Genomic DNA, 19476 nt, shown 5'->3' on the forward strand with positions numbered 1-19476 from the left:
CACAGGTCGTAAATACCCTCAGCTTGGTTGTGAACTTGAGGCGTTTGTTCCTCCTGACACGATCTAGTTGGCCAAAGGTGGATGAGGCAAGCCCAAGGCGTCTGAGAATGTCGGGGGAGGAGTAGCCTGAGGAATGGATGTCACAGCCGAGATACCTGAACTGCTGTGTGAATTCGACAGAGTTACCCTCAACGGTGACTGAGGCGGGATTTGGGCCGAGGCTGGTACAGTTCTGGATCTTGGTTTTGACCCATGACGTGTGCATCCCCATCATCCCAGCTTCTTCCTCGAATCTTTGGAGTGAGACAGGCCACTGAGCGGGCTCTACTAGGAACAGAGCAGCGTCGTCAGCATAGTCCGGATCTGTGAAGGATGTGTCCCCGACCATTATTCCGAAGTCTGCCTGACAGCGGTTTAGGATCCAGTCGATGGCGCAGCAGAATAATGTTGGGGCAAGGATGCAGCCCTGACGAACACCTGAGGTGGTAGAGAAGGGGTTGGAAACGTCACTGCCGATACGTACAGTCGATGCACTGCCCACGTGCAGGTCCTGAACTGAAGCAGTAATGGTGGGACACCGGTCGCTTTCAGGGCCTTCCAAAGAGCATCGTGATCCACCGAGTCGAACGCTGCCTTGATGTCAACGTAGGCAACGTGGAGATGTCTCTCAAATTCACGATGGAGTTCTGACAGAAGTCAGAGAGCAAGCACGGCATCCAGAGTAGACCGGCCCCTTGTAAAACGAGACTGTTTGGGTCGTCGGTGACGGGCAAATAGGGGTTCTTAGCAGGAGAGCAGAACATGGCTGAACACCTTTCCAGGGACAGACAGTAAAGTTATATGTCTGTAACTGCTGCACTGGTTTCGATAACCCTTTCCTTTGTACAGGGAGATGATGATGCCATCCTTCCATTCAGCAGGAACCCTGCCAGAAGACCATATGTTTTGAAAGAGCTTGTGAAGGGCAGCACTGATTGGGGTTTCTGCACATTTGAGCAGCTCAGGAGAAATGCCGTCAGGTCCTGCAGCACGCCTATTGTTTAACTTCCTGATAGCACGACGTACTTCAGCAAAGGTGGGAGCGTCAGATGAGACGTCTGTGGCTGGAGGTGTGCCTGAAGCCTGTGCTGTATGTCTGGGCAGGGCGTAGCTGAGGGGTGGTTGAGCATGGTGTTGTAGTGCTCCCGCCAGCAGGCAAGAGTCTCCTCGACCGACTTGCAAGGAGTGCCATCAGTTTTTGTAATTGGGGAGGTGCTTCGTCCCTGTTGTGGGGGGCCGCGCATGCACTTGATGGCCTGGAAGGTTGGACGGAGGTTGTTTTTCTGCAGTCCTTCGTCGGCGTGGTCGTTGTAGAACTCCTCGAGGTCGCCCTTAGCCTAAGCTTTAAAGACACCCTTCAGTCTGCGAGCTTCGTCAGTGTCACCACGGAGACGCGCTTCACGCTTCTGGTCAAGTACGTCCAGAGTACTTGGAGTCAGCCAGGGACCTCGCTGGGGTCTGCGATTGCCGATGGATTCTGAAGCCTCAGAAATGATTGATGAGCGGATGGTGGACCAAGCAGACTCTGGGTCTTCTTCAAGAGCGTCGAGTGCTTCGAATTTGTTGCTGACCGCAATGTTGTACTTTGCTGCGATGCTGGTGTTGCGTGTTAGTGAGCTTACATCGAGCCGTCTGGCGGTTGGTTTTTGTGGTTTGCGGTAGACCTGAATTTTGACACCAACAACTAGTCGGTGGTCTGTGTTAGCTGGGGCCTCTGCCCATCTGTGCACCAAAGGAGCTGAAGAGAGAGGGATCTCTTGTTAACATGTGGTCGATCTCCTTCCTGGTACGGCCGTCATTGGATAGCCACGTCAGACGGTGGATTTCTTTCCGTCTGAAGAAGGAGCCGACAATTGACAGCTTGGCGAGGGAGCACGTGTTGAGGAGGCGTGCCGAGTTATCATTTGGCTGTCCAGAACCGAAGTTTCCAACAACACGCTCGTAACCTGCACGAACTATTCCGCTTACAGCATTCAGATCTCCGATGACAAGTAGTTGAGTGAGTGGTTCCAGTTGGTTGTATTAAAAGACATCTTTATCGGCTGCAGAGGCGAGCTCTGTCGGAGCATAGACCACAATGATGGTGATGGGCCGTGTCTATGATGCAGCCGGGCATGAAGGATCTGGTTTGAGACTGGTGTCCATTCGGTAAGGGATTGACTGACCTTGTTATTAAGGAGCAAGGCAACTCCCTCCGTGCGGCCTGTACTGCCCGAGTGGTACATTGTATACTGATCGATGCGACGTTCCCAGTTCCTGGGATACGAGCTTCGGTAAGACCAGCGATGCTTATTCGGTAGCGTGTCAGTTCGTGAGACATGGCTTCTGGGTATCTAGCCTTGGAGAGTGTCAGTACGTTCCATGTAGCGACACGGAGACACGATCTTAGATCGAGTTTTGGTCCCAGTTTGGAGCCCACAGTTTCGCGCCTTCACTGGACCTCGTTCCCAGTAGGGGGTTTGGAATTAGAGTTTTCCTTCTCCTAGGTGGGCTGCCAACCAAGGCTGCGAGCCCCACCCGCCCGAGTTTGAAATCAGAGTGGCTGTCTCCTAGGTGGACTACCTCCCATGGTTAACGAGCACCACCTGCCCAGAGCTATCTGGTTTTGAGGCGCCAGAAATTTGCCTTCACACCTCTGTTCCCAACAGGGTCGGCACGTGAAGCCGGGCAGATAGGAGTTTGAATTAGGAGAGGCTCTTTGAGACGCTGATCATGTGGGACATTTTCAGTGGATGAGGAGTGGCTCAATACTCCCCACCGTTCCCGATCATCCTAAAACTTTTGACCCCCAATTTGCAATTGGTGCTATATAAATCAAGTTATTGTTATTCTATCTTATCACAGCAAGCAAAAGAAAGATTACATTTTCCTTTGAGCCTGTATCTTCTCGAGTCCGGCTATGTCCCCGTAGCCTTGGATCTTGACAAATTTTCTCAGGATCCTTGCTGTTCCCGAAAATGCTGCCTTCTGCAACAGATCTATCCTCACATTTGTCCGTTTTACGTCCTGATGTTTCCCTAGTGCTTTTGGAATGGTGCCGAGCGCTCCAATTGTAATATTCACAAAGTACACGTCCCGTACATTGCATCATAATTTTATGTGAATGTGTAGTTTGTACATGATAACAAAGACGTGTGCAAACATGGCCATCCACGATACTCTTGTACCCCTCAACCAAACGTAACAGGCACTACTTTTACTTTAACCTGCTAGACCTTACCATCTCCTTCCAATCTACCCTTATATCTGTCGGCACAGCTATGTCAATAAGATGACACATCTTCGTTGCCTGCTACGTTTGTACAACATCAAACACTGATGTTTTGTAACATGATCAGTGTGAATGCTTAAAGTCACCTGGAAGTGGTATTTTTTCAAAATAAAGCTTTTGTCACTAATATATGTGTTTTGAAGAGTGGAATGTGAATAAACAGTTAACTAAGGTTTTAAAAAATCAGTTCTTATGTTATTTACAAATTTAAGAGTAGACCCAGACCCGAGAGGGCGCTGTTCGTGACGTCAATCGAGGCAGACTTTGCCTGTAATGCATAGAGTAAACACAATTGCAAAGTACATGTACGGACCAAATCGTGAGTTTGTACGTTTCAAAACAAATTTTTTTTTTTTCCTGGCAATGCCGACCAAGTGTATTGCTGCTTAATGCAGAAAAACACTTTTTGAAATGTACCAACTCACGACTTGGACGTACATGTACTTTGCACGTGTGTATACTATACGCATTGCAGGCAAAGTCTGCCTCGATTGACGTCACAAAAGGGGTAGGCGGAGTCAGCCCCCCAAACAACTTTATATATTTTTTAAACATATAAATCGTTACAAACAATTACTAAAAAAATTGTTTTATTGTTCGTAAGCATATACTCTTATGTTTGAAAGAAAAAAAAATTCTATTTCCAGGTGGCTTTAAGTCTCGGAGGATCTTGACCTGGTCAATCTTTGCATCTTTCCCTGGAACATGGTCGTACCATTTTGCAGTCACTTTGTAACATTTCTTACACAGATCCCAATGAATTATCTTGGCCTAATTGTCATGCCTTCCTTTGTACTCACTGACAACATGAAATACAGTCTCATCCACCTTGTTACACATTCTGCAAACAGGAGAGACGTCTGCTTTCTCTCTCCTTGCCTTCATTACATTTGTCCTTAGAGACTGGTCTTGTGCCGCAGCCATTGGTTTCCTTTTTCACTTCTCCACTCCTTAACCAATTCTAGGACTTGTTGCAAGTCACTTCTTTAGTACACCTCAAGAACCTGCCATGAAGTGGTTTGTACTGCCAATCTTGATGAATCACCTTGGAAAATACCTCTTCTTGTACACATCTTGCCCAGACTAACATTGTTGGCAGTAAGATTGGTTCTCCATGTCTTCATGCTCTCAGCTAGAAGACACTTTACTGCATCAGCCACTCCAACCAGATCCAGGCATTATCCATGTGTGCGATACCATGTAATTTGCCTTCTTGAGCATAATAAGGTGGTTTCTTCAAAGTGAAATATTTTTCCCCCAGAAAGATTATTCCAGCAATACTTTGGAATTTATGATAAGCAGCAGGTACAACTTTTTAAAATCCAGATTGAATTTTTATTTGTATTTCCCATGCAGCATGTGAGTGTTCTTGTTGAAGCCCACAGGGTGTAATGCAACTGACCGAGCGATGGAAGTTATTTCAATTGCAAGAAAAATCCACTGACTATCTTCATGGCATTTCAAAACATGCTTCTACCCTTATTACCAAGTCTGAAATGAGTAAAGAAATCAACACTCTAGTTGATATATTTTAATAACGAGTCATCAAAAAGTGTAATGCGAATAACCAGTAATGCGACTGACCATGCAAATGTAATGCGACTGACCTAGTTGTTTTTCAAGAGGAGAATGCTAAGCGGGATATCTTAGTTATGACTTACTAGAGGACAATATTACATGAATTAAGAGATCTGGGGCTCTTCAAATGCCACTCACTCCCTACCCTTAATGCATTTATCCAAAAGCACATGCTCAAAACTATAACACGTGTTGTACATCAGCCATTCCAATCTGTAACTTCTAGTTTCATCATTTGTACAGAGTCTTAAAGAGCCAATAAAGGATGATCTCAATATTTCAACTATTACCTTTTTATGGCCAATTAGACATCGTACATGTAGATACGGGTTAATAACCATTTTACTCTCAAAATTTGCATTTAGTAATGAAAAACTCGAGTCAAAAATGCACCCGGCCGCGCGGCTTTTTCAGCCGAGAGTCAAAAACGGATTATCTGTTATAATGACCTCTTGACGCCAGTGACGATATTCCCCTAATTGGGTGTGAACACAGTTCTCCAGCTTTGGCAAACTGAGAGGGTGCTATTTTCCACACCAAATAGCCGCCACTGACGTACTGATTCCTTTGTCGCGCAGGTTTGTTTGACCTCACGTTTTTTTTAAATTCGGCTAGAAGCGTTCTGTAGAAAAACCATTTTTACCATGTTTTAACGTGAGGTAAGAGACTCGTTATATTTTTGGTAGGTTTCCTATGGACTCCAGCTATTAGAAAACTGTAATATCTATATATTTGAGATCATCCTTTATTGGCTGTTTAATGTTATCATATGAAAAATAATAAAGAAAAGCAACATTTGCTGAGAATTTTGAGTACAAAAGTGAAGTTTATCATTGAAATTGTTTACTCTCCACAAATTTTGGACATACCACAGACAAATCTTCCAAAAGAGCAAGAAAAAGCAAAAAAATTATGTCCTCTTGCCTAACGATAATTAGTTCTCTAGTTATGAATTTCTTGAAATTTCAACTTCAATTGTTAAAGGGGCAAACCGGCTCACCGTTAAAGTAATTTAGTGGTGTAGTTCATATCTGGATTGAAAGCGTACCTTTTTATGGAATGAAAGCATAATTTGAAAGAACGTAACAATATCTTGGAATGTAAGTGTAGCTGTGTAACTTGGAATGTAAGCTTAGCTTGACTTGGGATTGAAAGCTTTTTTCCATAACAGATTATTTAATTAAGCTACTCACACAACAACACCATCAATATAACCAATGCGGTAATTCCAACGTTTTGGCAACATCAATCTTTTTTAACTACCTGAAAAGTCGGAACAACAAAAAATAGGGGCGGAAACAAAACACAGAGTATAGGGTAAGAAATAACTGATTCGACAAGCGAGGTACCGACTGACAAACCCACGGACACCCCCATAAAGGCTCCCAACCCCTCTTAAGCTCACAGCTAGACCTAAGCTTACGGCTGAGGAGTTCATAGCGCCTGGGGATTACACCTCGGGGCCCCAACGAGACACGGCATGGGCGGTACGCGATATGCTCCAAGGCTTACAATCCGATTGCTCCAAGCCGTGTGGCCATACAACACGCTTCCGTTACACGGACTCTCTGAATGCGAATCTTGCATTACATTTTTTACCATTATTTACGATTTGTATCCATAATCTGAATACATAGTCTTTTTTTGTCATTTACACATGAATAATTTTAACAAAAATATTGAAATTTGGTTCAACAAATATTGGCTTTTTTAGGGCTTGAAGTCAAACCAACTCAGAAGGTGACGCGATTGTTTTAACCACTTGTGGCTCTAACTATCACGCGACCTTTGTTTTTCAGTGGTCTATGGAGGGTTTCAGCGGTACCTAAAGAGCTTTGATGGTCAGCTCAGAGTGTGGTTTGGAGGTTGGGTGTGGCACTTAACCTTGGTCTTCGGAAAGAGGCCAATGTTCGTAATGTCAATGGGCTGACTTAGTTTCTGTAGCAATCTACATGTACATGATTTACTGTGTGTATACAGTGTATGCAAATTATCACAGTGTAACAACTGTATCGTGGTGATGGGCTACATGGGCTACTATGGGAATGCTCTAACCATAGCTGGGGTACCAAGAATAATATACATTACTCTAGCTCAAATATGCTTGTTGCATGATCGCAACACTATACCATGTATATACTTTTTATGTCCCTTTACAGCTCCGTACTGGTGCTATTATTTCATCAATTCATTTTCTTATTACTTTTAGGATCCATATGGTGAAAAGAGAGGAAAGTTCCAGTACAGCACATTGAAAACTCGCCTAGAGAGTTTAAAAAAAAGTTTAGACGAAGAAGGATTGGATAAGGCATCAGATGGGGATTGTAGTAGCTCTTCAGACAATGAGATGGACACATGTGCTTCACTATCAGTCCACTAAACAACTGGTGTTTGACTTCTCGAACAGTGTGTAGCAGTTGATTCAAAGCTTTATGCCACTCTCAATTTTAAGACTGAAACACTGCCCTAACTTGCCTTCAATGTAGGGGGATGCCTCTTTTTTGAAAGGACAAGGGCACCAAGGCATATTCTCCTTTAGGCCTATTTAGGACTCTTCCTCTGTACACAGATACAGAGTCCTATCTATTAAGGCCCGTTTCTCGGGCCAAAATTTTTCAAAGCTTCATAACTCAAATCTTACCTGCAACGAGCCACTAATTTCAACAGATTCACATTCTAAGGCGGCATACATTTTTCTGCGGTGGGTTTTGGTCGTCATATATTCTTCACAAATCCGTAATTTTCGTGAAATAATGCAGCTCCCAAAGTTAAAAAATTCCCGTTTTGTTTGTTTTCTTACAGTGTTGTCTGCTGCCGTGCGTACGCGTATACATTCGCATGCAAGACGCAAGAATTCTTGGTCATCGACCGTATCTTGACTGCACAGCTTAACACTCAGACGTAACACTCAAACGCAACGCAAGGTTTGCGCGTCTTGGGAGCTGCATTATTTCATGAAAATGATGGATTCGTGAAGAATATACGACGATCAAAACCCACCGCAGAAAAATATATGCTGCCATGGAATCTGAATCTGTTGAAACTATAGTGGTTTCTTGCAGGTAAGATTTGAGTCATGAAGCTTTGAAAAGTTTCCGCCCCAGAAATGTACCCTGATATCCAGGACGTCACTGTAGTACAATACGAAAGTGTAACACCACCAGCGCTAATTCTCCTTAGTAAAGGGCACCCAGGGAGGAAATTTGTAATGGAGCATTTCAAGGGCACCAAGGCAATGACCAGGGGACATGGAGGCAATCGCGTTCGTTGCTTTTAAACTAAGTTTCATTGAATAGTCAAATGATGACCAACACAAAATGTAACCCCACTGACTGTTGAATATATTATAAAGTAAACACCATTATTATATACATAATAAACTGTATATTGAAAACAAGTTAATTTAAAAAAGAGGTCTACTTAAAATATGAGTTTTAGTGTAAATTACTTTTTGCTGTCCATTTTTTTTTTATGAGAGATCACCTTACATTACACTTAACTGATTTGGGCTGTCGAAGCAAATCAAGTGCTACCAGGGGTTAAAACAGGGTTATCCCCTTAACAGTCCGTAAGGATGTAGGCATGGGTACTGGGAGCGTTTTTTTTTCTCCCTAGGACGAACGTTGGCAATTTACATAAATGGGCGTAGTTAACTATACATTTTAATGGGCGTAGTTAACTATACATTTTCCCATGAAGACACGCCCATTTTGTGTTAATTGCCCATGTTCGTCCTAGGAAGAAAAAAAATATGCCCCCAGCCCCCTGCTTGTGGAGTGGGTCACTTGGGGGTGACCTGAGGTGTATGCCGTCACCACGAGAGGGCGAGTGTGATCATTAATTTAGTTCTTTTCAGGGGCTAACCCGAGTGAGCACTGCGGGGTCGACCCAGGGAAGCTAACCAATCCACATGCAGGCTAGTGAGTATAACACATGACTGCCACACTGCATGCACTATGCTGTCGGTCTATAGGTTCTTTATAAAACCCTCAGATAAGCAGTCAAATTCCTTGGGCATCTGTCACTGCACAGACCTAATGATATCATTGTATCCAATGGAATCTCTGGATCTAGCGGCAGCGACCTGTCTTTATCCTTGCAGATAAAGACAGGGGCTCGGTGTGGTGGCCTCAGAGCTAATCAGCGCTAATCGGCAGAGCCAGAAACATCTGCAGGCGCATTTCCTAACAAGCTAAGTATAAAGAACTAGCTATTACATGTCTCCCAGTTACGCCACAGAAAAATACACAGATTGCATTGCGTTCAAGCGTCCTTCTCAACCAACGACATATGGCAAGGATGATTTTAGCTATGAATAACGACATTTAAAGGATTTTGGCAAACACAAATGCAATAGGAATTACCTCTTTGTAATATTCTTATAAAAAAAACACAAAATCAGTTGAATAATTACGGCTCTCTCAATCGAAGTGTCGTGGCCGAGCGGTTAAGAGCACTGAATTCAAACTCTGGTGTTTCTGATCAGCAGAGTGTGGGTTCGAATTCCCAGTCGTTACACTTGTGTCCTTAAGCAAGACACTTAACCATTGCTTCGTCCTTCGGATGGGACGTAAAGCCATTGGTCCCATGTGTTGTGTAACGCATGTAAAAAAAACCAGTGCACTTATCGAAAAGAGGAGGGGTTCGCCCTGGTGAATATTTAATTAGGCAATATTCTAACAATCATATCTCAAGAATTAAACATCCGATCCCAATTTTTTTCTTCGGTTATGGACTTGTCTTGTACAATAGATGCTGTGTCTGGCCTAAAATGTTCAGTCACGTCATCATGACATCATACGTTTGCGCGTTTTATTTTCTGTGTACAAAACATGGCGCTAAAAGTGGAAACGTTTTACAAGTCAAATACACAAAAATTGACAATAACTTCAAAATAATTCATCTGTTCGTTTTAAAAATGTCATATTCTGTGTTGAAAAATTAACTGACCGCAATCAAGGTACGTCTATAATTAACGATTAATTAAAAATCTTGGCATCATGGGTACAACGTAGTACCTCATAAACTGGATGCAGTCCCTTGCAAGGCATTGTATTACCTTCTCCATGGTTAATGCAATACAAAATTAGGATTTGTAAAAAGCATTGCATTGGGGTAAGTTGCATACCATCGTGGTACCTTATGAAATTTATTGGTACAAAAAACAAAATTTTAAGACTGTGACGTCATCACATGTTAATTTTATGCTAATTAAAAGCTTTAAAGAGTTTTTCTTTGCAGCACTATATCTCAAGAAGTATACGGTAAGTTTTTTTCAGTATTAGACTCCTTAGGCATAGGAGAATTGCCTCGGGTAACCGTGACCCCGATTTGACCTCTACTTCCGGGTCACCCGGAAGTGGGACCATATCTTAAGAGTTACACAACCCATTTAATTTTTTTTCTTTAGTTATAGACTCCTTTGGCATTAAATTTTGTTGGGGAAAATCCGTGACCCCATTTTGACCTCTTCTTCCGGGTCAACTGGAAGTGGGACCATTTCTCAAGAACTACACAACCGATTTTCAAACTTTTTTCAGTTATAGACTACTTAGACATTATATATTAACTTTGAAACCTGTGACCCCCATGTTGACCTTTATTTCGGGGTCAACCGGAAGTGGAACCTTATCTCAAAAACAACACAACCTATTTTCAGACTTTTTCCAGTTATGGACTCCTTTGGAATTGGACAATCGCATCGGGTAGGTGTGACCCTACGTTGACCTTTATTTCCGGGTCAACCGGAAGTGGAACCTTATTTCAAGAACTACACAACAGATTTTCAATTTTTTTTCAGTTATGAACTCTTTGTGCATTAAAAATCAAGCATGGGTTTCCGTGACCCAGTATTGACCTTTACTTCTGGGTTAACTGGAAGTGGGCTCCTATCTCAAATACTACACAATCGATTTTTGAACTTGGGTTAAATTTATTTAACATAATGACCATGGCGCCATGTTGACCTTTATTTTTTGTGTTAAAGCTTCTTTTGATTTAGTATCAGATACAAGACCAGGTAATTACATGTCATAGAGTTGTAATGTGTGTGTTTTATTGTAGCATAGAAAACTATTATTAACAAAACATTCAGGAACAGCTGTGTGATTGTTTACAATCACTGTCTCTTGTTATTATATTATTATCTTCTTAACCAAAAATATCCTACGCGTAATTGTATAAAAGTAAAAAAAAAAAAAAAAAAAAAATCATTTTATATTCCTACCGTTCAAATGCATATCCCCCGCTAAGAAAAGCGTTTGCAAACAATCTCATATCGTTTTCAACGGCCGGAGACCACTGACATTCTTTTCATGATAAAACAATCAATATATTTCATAATTTTCCCGATCAGCAAAGCCTAACAAATGTCATAATTCATCACAGGAAAGGCCGATTTGTTTACTTCAAAATTCAGTTAAAAGCTCAAAGTCTATGGCAAGCCATATGCCCAATAATTCGATAAGCACTGTTTATCACTGATAAACACTGTTTTTTGAGATAAACTATGTTTATCACTTGATAAACATAGTTTATTTCGATAAACACTGTTTTTCACTGATAAATAGAGTTTATTGAGATAAACATTGTTTATCAATATTGATAAACACTGTTTATCGAAAAACAGTGTTTATCAGGCAATAAACAGAGTTTTTCGAGGTGATAAACTAGAGTTTTTCAATAAACACTGTTTATCAAGTGATAAACAAGGTTTATCAAGTGATAAACAAGGTGTATCAATCAAGTGATAAACAAGGTGTATCAATCAAGTGATAAACAAGGTGTATCAATCAAGTGATAAACACTGTTTATCGAAAAACAGTGTTTTGGGTCGATAAACACAGTTTTACTCCGACGTCAAATGCCCAATAATTTGATTTGATAAACACTGTTTATCGAAAAAACAGTGTTTATCGGTCGAAAAACACAGTTTTACGCCGACGCCAAACTATGCGATAAACAGTGTTTATCAGTTGATAAACACTGTTTATCGAAAAACTCTGTTTATCGACTGATAAACACTGTTTTTTCGATAAACATGGTTATTCGTACACCGTCTAAAGAGGGCGCTCACGCGCCGGTGTCTTGAGCCCAACACCAAATTTGGTGATGAATCGGTCAGAGACCGTCAATGACTGTGCGAAGGGATTGTAACGCGACAGGTATGGGCAGACACAAAGCCAAGATCCATCTAAATTGAAAAGTATTATTAATTTTTATTTCATAAATCTGTTCCTCATACCCCCTGGCTTTATCAGATTAGCGCCCCAGTGTTTTAAGTCAGCTAATTAGCTCAACCTTATTATTTGGTACTGTATGCGCTGTATGCGTAAGGTATTGGCAAATAAAAAGCCAAGAGTTCCATCTTAAATGGAAAATATTATTATTTTTTATTTCATAAATCTGTTCCTCATACCCCCTGGCCGATTCATCACCAAATTTGGTGTTGGGCTCAAGACACCGGCGCGTTAGCGCCCTCTATAGATGGTGTACGAATAACCATGTTTATCAAAAAAACAGTGTTCATCAGTTGTTAACCCACACCTGTGACGTCATGACGTTAAAGGAACACGTTGCCTTGGATCGGTCGAGTTGGTCTTTGAAAAGCGTTTGAAACCGTTTTTTACGAAATGCATATGGTTGGAAAGAGTTGTAAAAGTAGAATACAATGATCCACACAAACATGCCTCGAAATTGCACGGTTTTCTTTTTACCTCGTCGACTAACACGGTCGGCCATTTATCATGGGAGTCAATTTTTTGACTCCCATAAATGGCCGACCATGTTAGTTCGCACAGTAAAAGGAAAACCACGCAATTTCGAAGCAAACTTGTGTGGATCATTGTATTCTACTTCTAAAACATCTTTCCAACCATATGTATTTCATAAAAAAACGGTTACAAGCGCTTTTTATAGACCAACTCGTCCGATCCAAGGCAACGTGCTCCTTTAAATCACTCCATTATTTTGCACGAATGGCGCGATGGGTACAACCATAGAGAACTATTCACCCGTTGTGCAAACGGGTGAAACTGTCCCCATTGCGCAAGTCGTGCAAAACAATAGATGTATGGAATAAAGTTAATGACGTCATTGACGCCATACACCATTTTTTTTTCTTAACACAGGTTAGAGCTCTGTAATTATAAATGATCGTTAAAACTTTACGCAAGTGAACAGCTAAATTTTTAATTATGATTTAGCTGAGATATTAAAAAATGTTAGATAACTACAACAGTCATTTTAACATGTCTTAAAGTCAGATAAATCGATTTCCTTTTAACCAGTACCTTTTAAATTAATGCTTAATTTATCATGGTAAGTGAGTTAACTCCGTAAAAATTAAGTTTGCAAAGATGCTTCTTTCAATATCTTTATTTAAATAATGACATGAATTTAACTGAAATTATTGCTCATTAAGTTAGTTTAAATTTGTTAATCAAATCAAAGTTATATCCGAAATATCTGAGACTACTTGCTGGTATATGATATTTTTTTTTTAATTTTCACCTTCAGGGGTAGACCAAGCAAGTCGGCTACAACATCATCCGTATTGTCGTTACTTTCTGTCACTTGACAAAATTTACTTTGAGTCAGTAAAAACCACTGTCGAAGGAACGAGCGTATTTCCTAAATATCAGTCTTCGTCCATGCATAGAGAAAGGACTATGGTCCATGTACCATGTTTACGCACCACTGGGGGTGTTCACTGTAGTGAACAAGCTTACGTAATACATACAAACAATTGACTTAAAAATTAAACAATATCGCGCCATTCGTGCAAAATAATGGAGCGATTGTAACAATTGCATGACATCCCAGGTGTGGGTTAAGTCGCATAATGCCCTCGGTGAATGCACCATCCCACGAATGGCGCGCACCTCGGGCATTATTCTATAAATAAACACTGTTTCGTGATAAACAGTGTTTATCAACTGATAAACACTGTTTACCAAATTATTGGGCATTTGGTGTCGGTGTAAAACTGTGTTTATCGACCGATAAACACTGTTTTTCGATAAACGGTGTTTATCACTTGATAAACATTGTTTATCACTTGATAAACAGTGTTTATCGAAAAACTCTGTTTATCACCTGGAAAAACTGTTTATTGCTTGATAAACTTATTTTTTTCGATAAACATTGTTTATCAGTTGATGTTTATCTCAATCAACTCTGTTTATCAGCGAAAAACTATGTTTATCGGCGAAAAACAGTGTTTATCGAGATAAACTAAGTTTATCAAGTGATAAACATAGTTCTTCTCGAAAAACAGTGTTTATCACTTGCGGTCGAAAAACAGTGTTTATTGGCGATAAACAGTTGATAAACAGTGTTTATCGAATTATTGGGCATATATGGCTTGCCATAAAAGTCTACAGTTTCTAATGTAGCATTGTGCGCATGCAACGTTGGTGACATTGTTTACTGCGCACGCGTTGAACTTGTGTGTTGCTACTTTACCACTCCAATAATTATGAATGGAAAACGACAAAATACCAGCGACAGCAGCGAAAGGCGGTAACAAACATGGGGTACAAAGAGCTCGCTGCGGTCGGAATGTGTACAGCCTACATCCATAGTGTTTCCACTGGAGGTGGATGCAGCACTAATCAGATTAATTTGAGCTTGGGGATTAAGAGTCAAGACTGTTCCTTGCTCTAGTCTATGATGAGACCAATCCAATGCACTTTTAAAATAACTTATGATGATTTACGAGGCCATTGTGGATCAGCACTCTTGCCTTGACCACCACTACCCTCTTCTGGTTTTCAGACGACCCTTCTGCGTTGCACCCACTCCTTAAATACTTTATTTTGTGATTACTTTTTTTCACAATACTGTCGCATGATACGCTCCACTCATTCACCACACGATATGGGCGCCGCCATGACAGCTACGAGAGTAGACTTGTGGACAAGTCGTTTATGGTCCCACGCGGTGAGAGAGTCGAGTTGTAGCGAACTGCTGGTTGCGTGACTACTGCGAGCTGCCTAAGAGTCGGGCTGCGCAGTAGTTGAACAACCAGCAGTTCACGCGCGGAGAGCACCGCTGCAACTCGACTATCTCACCGCGTGGGACCATAAACGACTTGTCCACAAGTCTACTACGTCAGCCGGCGCTAAAATCAACTACTTTCGCTTGGTGTGCGCAGGCACGGCATGACGTAATACTACCGTATTTGGTAATCTGGAGCTCTGAGTACGCCGGAGCTCCGAGACCGCTAGTCTGGGCCCCTGACCAAAGACTCCTTGACGTCTCTTGTTAAAAATCTTAGGTCAGGTATCACCCACGGTTTTATACATGTATCGAAGGTGGGCTGTAATGGCGACAGTGATGAGACCGATGTTAAAAGCAGAGCCATTAACAGCTCAACAAGGTGGGCTAATTTTGAACTTGTCACATCGCTTTGCAAATGCTTTATTTAGGCACAATGCCTGCATTGGCTTTAAATAACAATAGCTGGCATAAAAACTCCTGGATCTACGGCCGACAGGACTGACATGATTCCATACTGTCCATCAACGATACTGTCTGAATGTTGACGACAACACGTTCGGAACATTTTGGATAACTTTGAAAAAGGAGGAATTCCTCCTTTTAGGTCACGTGATTTTGGGCGATACCGGACCCTAAATTCAAATGGAGCCTAGTCGGAGATTTTTGGGTCTGGGAACCAGACTACGAGACCGCCACACCGGGCCCAGTCCATAGAGTTATATATAAGAACTAGAGGGCGCACGAGTGATACTTCGTGCACAAACACCACGGGACTGGAAGATGACAAGCGCATCATTCTGCACGCGCGTTGAATATGAAATACACGTTTGATGTTTTTTTTATTGAACGCTCACGCGATGCTGTTTGTTCAACTTTCAAAATGGCCGCACCAACACATGCTGTGAGATGCCAGTTTTGTCAACTTAGAAAATGGCCGCCTGTGCGCATGCCGGAGCGCGTATATAGGCCAGTGCGCCCTCTAGTTCTTATATATAACTCTATGGCCCAGTCTATACTATAATAAGGCCATGTCCAAATGTTTCGACTTCGGCTGTGGCTGCGGCCGCTGGCAGTGCGCGCCTTTTTGAAGTCGTGTCCGAATGTTTTTTGCCACGGTCGCTAGTCGCTGCCAAAGCCGCGGTAGCAGCCTGCCAGCGGCCACGCTGAATCATTCGGACACGGCTAGACTTGATTCAAGTCCCATTCTCGTGTGAGAGGTCCCTAAGCTGTTACCTCAACTTACTATAAAAACAACCCGTAGCATATACAGTACTGTACAGTGCGCGCTCGCCGTCACAATGTGGTCCTGAGAATGCGATGGGACTTGACGAAGTCGTTGCTTACTCTGCACGTTGTTATTGGAAAATCTCCCCAAATGAGGAGATGTACAAAAACCGCAATGGGAGCGCGCGTGGAAGCGCTGCCCTGCCGGTAAAATATTCATTATACTCTGTGACATCACAGTAGAAGACATTGCACGCGTCTATACGCGGCACGCACGTGGGGGGGGGTAAACTCATTAGCAGGCAAGGGGTTGTTGGTGTCATAAGTCGTTTTATTGCACTTCCCAAAATTCAAATTTTGCAAACAAAACCAACCCCAATATATCGGTTACACACCTATATTCTGACACCCCTATGTTCCGACACCCCTATATTCCGACAACTCAGCCTATATTCCGACATCCCTATGTTCCGACACCCCTATATTCCGACAACTCGGCCTATATTCCGACATCCCTATGTTCCGACACCCCTATATTCCGACACCCCTATGTTCCGACAACTGAACCTATATTCCGACACCCCTATGTTCCGACACCCCTATATTCCGACACCCCTATGTTCCGATAAGTTATATTCGCACATTATTACTCTGTTGACCAATAACAAAAACACCAGTTGTATTACATGTTTCCCGGCAAATTTCGGCCGGTAATAAGTTTGAACATTCATCAGTTGAATTTTGTCCATTGTTTGTTTAAAGTGATTGAATCAAAATTAAGATAATTGAATCACACATGAATTTGGTGCTTTTGTTTTGTGGTTATAAACATGAGTTATGGCTCCCAGAGTAAGCCCACAAGAAAATGCTCGGTACTTTACACATTTTTTATGGTTTGTAAACCATGATTTGTGAGTGCACATTTTTATGGTTTATAAACCATGATTTGTGAGTGCACGTTTTTATGGTTTATAAACCATGATTTGTGAGTGCACACTTTTATGGTTTGTAAACCATGATTTGTGAGTGCACGCTTTTATGGTTTGTTAAACCATGATTTGTGAGTGCACGTTTTTATGGTTTATAAACCATGATTTCTGAGTGCACATTTTTTATGGTTTGTAAACCATGATTTCTGAGTGCACATTTTTATGGTTTGTAAACCATTATTTGTAAATTTATGGTTTACAAACAACGTTTTTGAGATGTGTAAATTTTCATGGTTTATAAACCATGTTTATTAAGAAGTCTCGATTTTCATGGTTTATAAACCATATTTTTAAGAAGTCTCGATTTTCATGGTTTATAAACCATTGTCACAAACCATGATTTTATGGTTTATATGTTATGGTTTATAAACCATGATTTGTAAACCACGATTTTTATTCTTCAATTTTCATGGTTTATAAACCATGTTTTTTAGATGTCTCAATTTTCATGGTTGTAAACCATGATTTGTAAACCATGAATTTGATGCTTCATTTTTTATGGTTTATAAACCATGTTTTTAAGATGCGTAAATTTTCTTGGTTTATGAACCATGATTTGTAAATGTTTTTTGTATGTTCATGGTTGTTAAACCATAAACTTATACACAACAAATACTTTACTGGTATGTAAACCATAACAGGATGTGGCAACAGTTTTTATGGTTTACATCTAATCATGATCTAATTGCTGTAAACCATGGTAAAAACATGCCTTAAAAGTGTCAAACAATTAATGGACAAACGGCGCCCCATAAACAAACCGCCTTGGTTGGCATGGTCGGCCGAATGTTAGTAAAACCATGGAGGTAGATTCTACCTCCATGGTAAAACACTCAATCGTATTAAGAGATGTTTTAACCAAATTCAACATTTTCTGCAAATTTTCAATTAATCAAATACCTCTCATAATTAGTTGTTTTGTTTTTAAATAAATATCAACAAATTTTGTTATATTGTTACCAAAAATAGCGATCTTTTCTTGATTTTGCACTTGTGGCTTTCCATAGTTTTCCAATCTGGGTTGGCAAAAACTCGGGCTGTGACGTTGCAAAAGAAAGGTCTATACCACTGGGAACGAGGTTGATGGGAAACCTAACAATTTTGGGCATGCGCAGTTTGTCGTTGGTTACCATGACTACACAGTGAGCTTGAGCCCCGTTTCGCTGCCCGAGTACCCGGCCCGCGTCGTACAAGTTAAGTGCAAATATAATTTATAATAGGAGGAGCGAGGTCTTTTCTCTGTCATCATCCTTACTACAACCACCGGCTTTCAGCCTACACTAGCTAGAGCAGACGAACGTTCTACTTGTATAATCCGCATGACTACATGACTACATGACTACATATAACATAGGCCTGCCTACCGTGCATATAGTAGTAGGCCTAAGTAGTAGAAAGTAGGTGGTAGTTAAAAGTTTACTCGTGACGTTGTGACGTTGTCATGTAGGTGACAATCACAATATTACAGTTAAGTCAAGAAGAACACAAGGCTCAACAAGCGAAGTGTATTGGCTGCCCTTCCCCTGGTTGATTCCTTTAAAAAAGAGCAGTCATCATGAGCAGCAGATTAAGCACAAAACCATCAAGAAAGGACAGACCAAGATCAAGTGGTAAGTTTCTGCAAGTTCCCCTCTCAAGACACTACACGTTGTCAAAGACCAGTGTTCTCACTTGTTTTGGTGTATCCCATCTTGCATAAAATAACAAACCTGTGAAAATTTGGATTCAATTGGTCGTCGAAGTTACGAGAAAATTATGAAAGAAAAAACACTGACACTCTTGTTGGACGAATTTGTGTGCTTTCTTCAAAAAATAAAAGACTTCTACTAATACTATTTTAGGCCGGTAGGGCCTATTAATTTTATTATTTTTTATATAACACCCCTTACCAATATTCTGCCTTTTCGTTGGTTTAGAGCGCGTCACATGATATGTCAATTAGTTATACTAGATGACGGCTGTGTGGTAGTGCATCAGTTTATATTATTATTTATATTTTTATTGACCAAACCAACAGCGGACGAGCCGCTAATTACAGGAAAGGATAAAAGACAATTAGAAATATTCACATAGCCTATATAAAAACAATCTGATATGTACAAAGTTAACAATTAAAATAGAATCATCTTAGGAAAGAAAATTAAAGTATACATTGAAGATTAAATAAAACAAAATAGGGAACAGACCACCATGAACGACTGTGAAAATATATTTAAAACAAATTTTAAAAGCAAAAGCCTACATTAAAGTATAAAATAGAATAAACAACAAAAGACAAGGGAAATAAATTTAAAATCAAATAAAATATAAACAAAAATTTAAACAAATCGATGTAAACAATACCGAATAAAATAAAACAAAACACTGTAAATA

General features: G+C 40.9%; 2 protein-coding genes across 2 annotated transcripts in view; both read left to right on the forward strand.

The window, feature by feature from the left end:
* Positions 1–11042, forward strand: part of LOC139937641 (ubiquitin-conjugating enzyme E2 Z-like) — a 68637-nt gene extending 57595 nt beyond the window's left edge. Inside the window, exon 7 of the mRNA XM_071932881.1 lies at positions 7098–11042. Within this exon, the coding sequence (XP_071788982.1) occupies positions 7098–7268 (171 nt within the window). The 3' untranslated portion in view covers positions 7269–11042. The remainder of the gene's footprint in view (positions 1–7097) is intronic.
* Positions 11043–18245: 7203 nt separating this feature from the next.
* Positions 18246–19476, forward strand: part of LOC139937040 (MYCBP-associated protein-like) — a 123431-nt gene continuing 122200 nt past the window's right edge. Inside the window, exon 1 of the mRNA XM_071932002.1 lies at positions 18246–18713. Within this exon, the coding sequence (XP_071788103.1) occupies positions 18659–18713 (55 nt within the window). The 5' untranslated portion in view covers positions 18246–18658. The remainder of the gene's footprint in view (positions 18714–19476) is intronic.

This window comes from Asterias amurensis, chromosome 5 (genome assembly GCF_032118995.1).
Source record: "Asterias amurensis chromosome 5, ASM3211899v1".
Taxonomy (NCBI): Eukaryota; Metazoa; Echinodermata; class Asteroidea; order Forcipulatida; family Asteriidae; genus Asterias; species Asterias amurensis.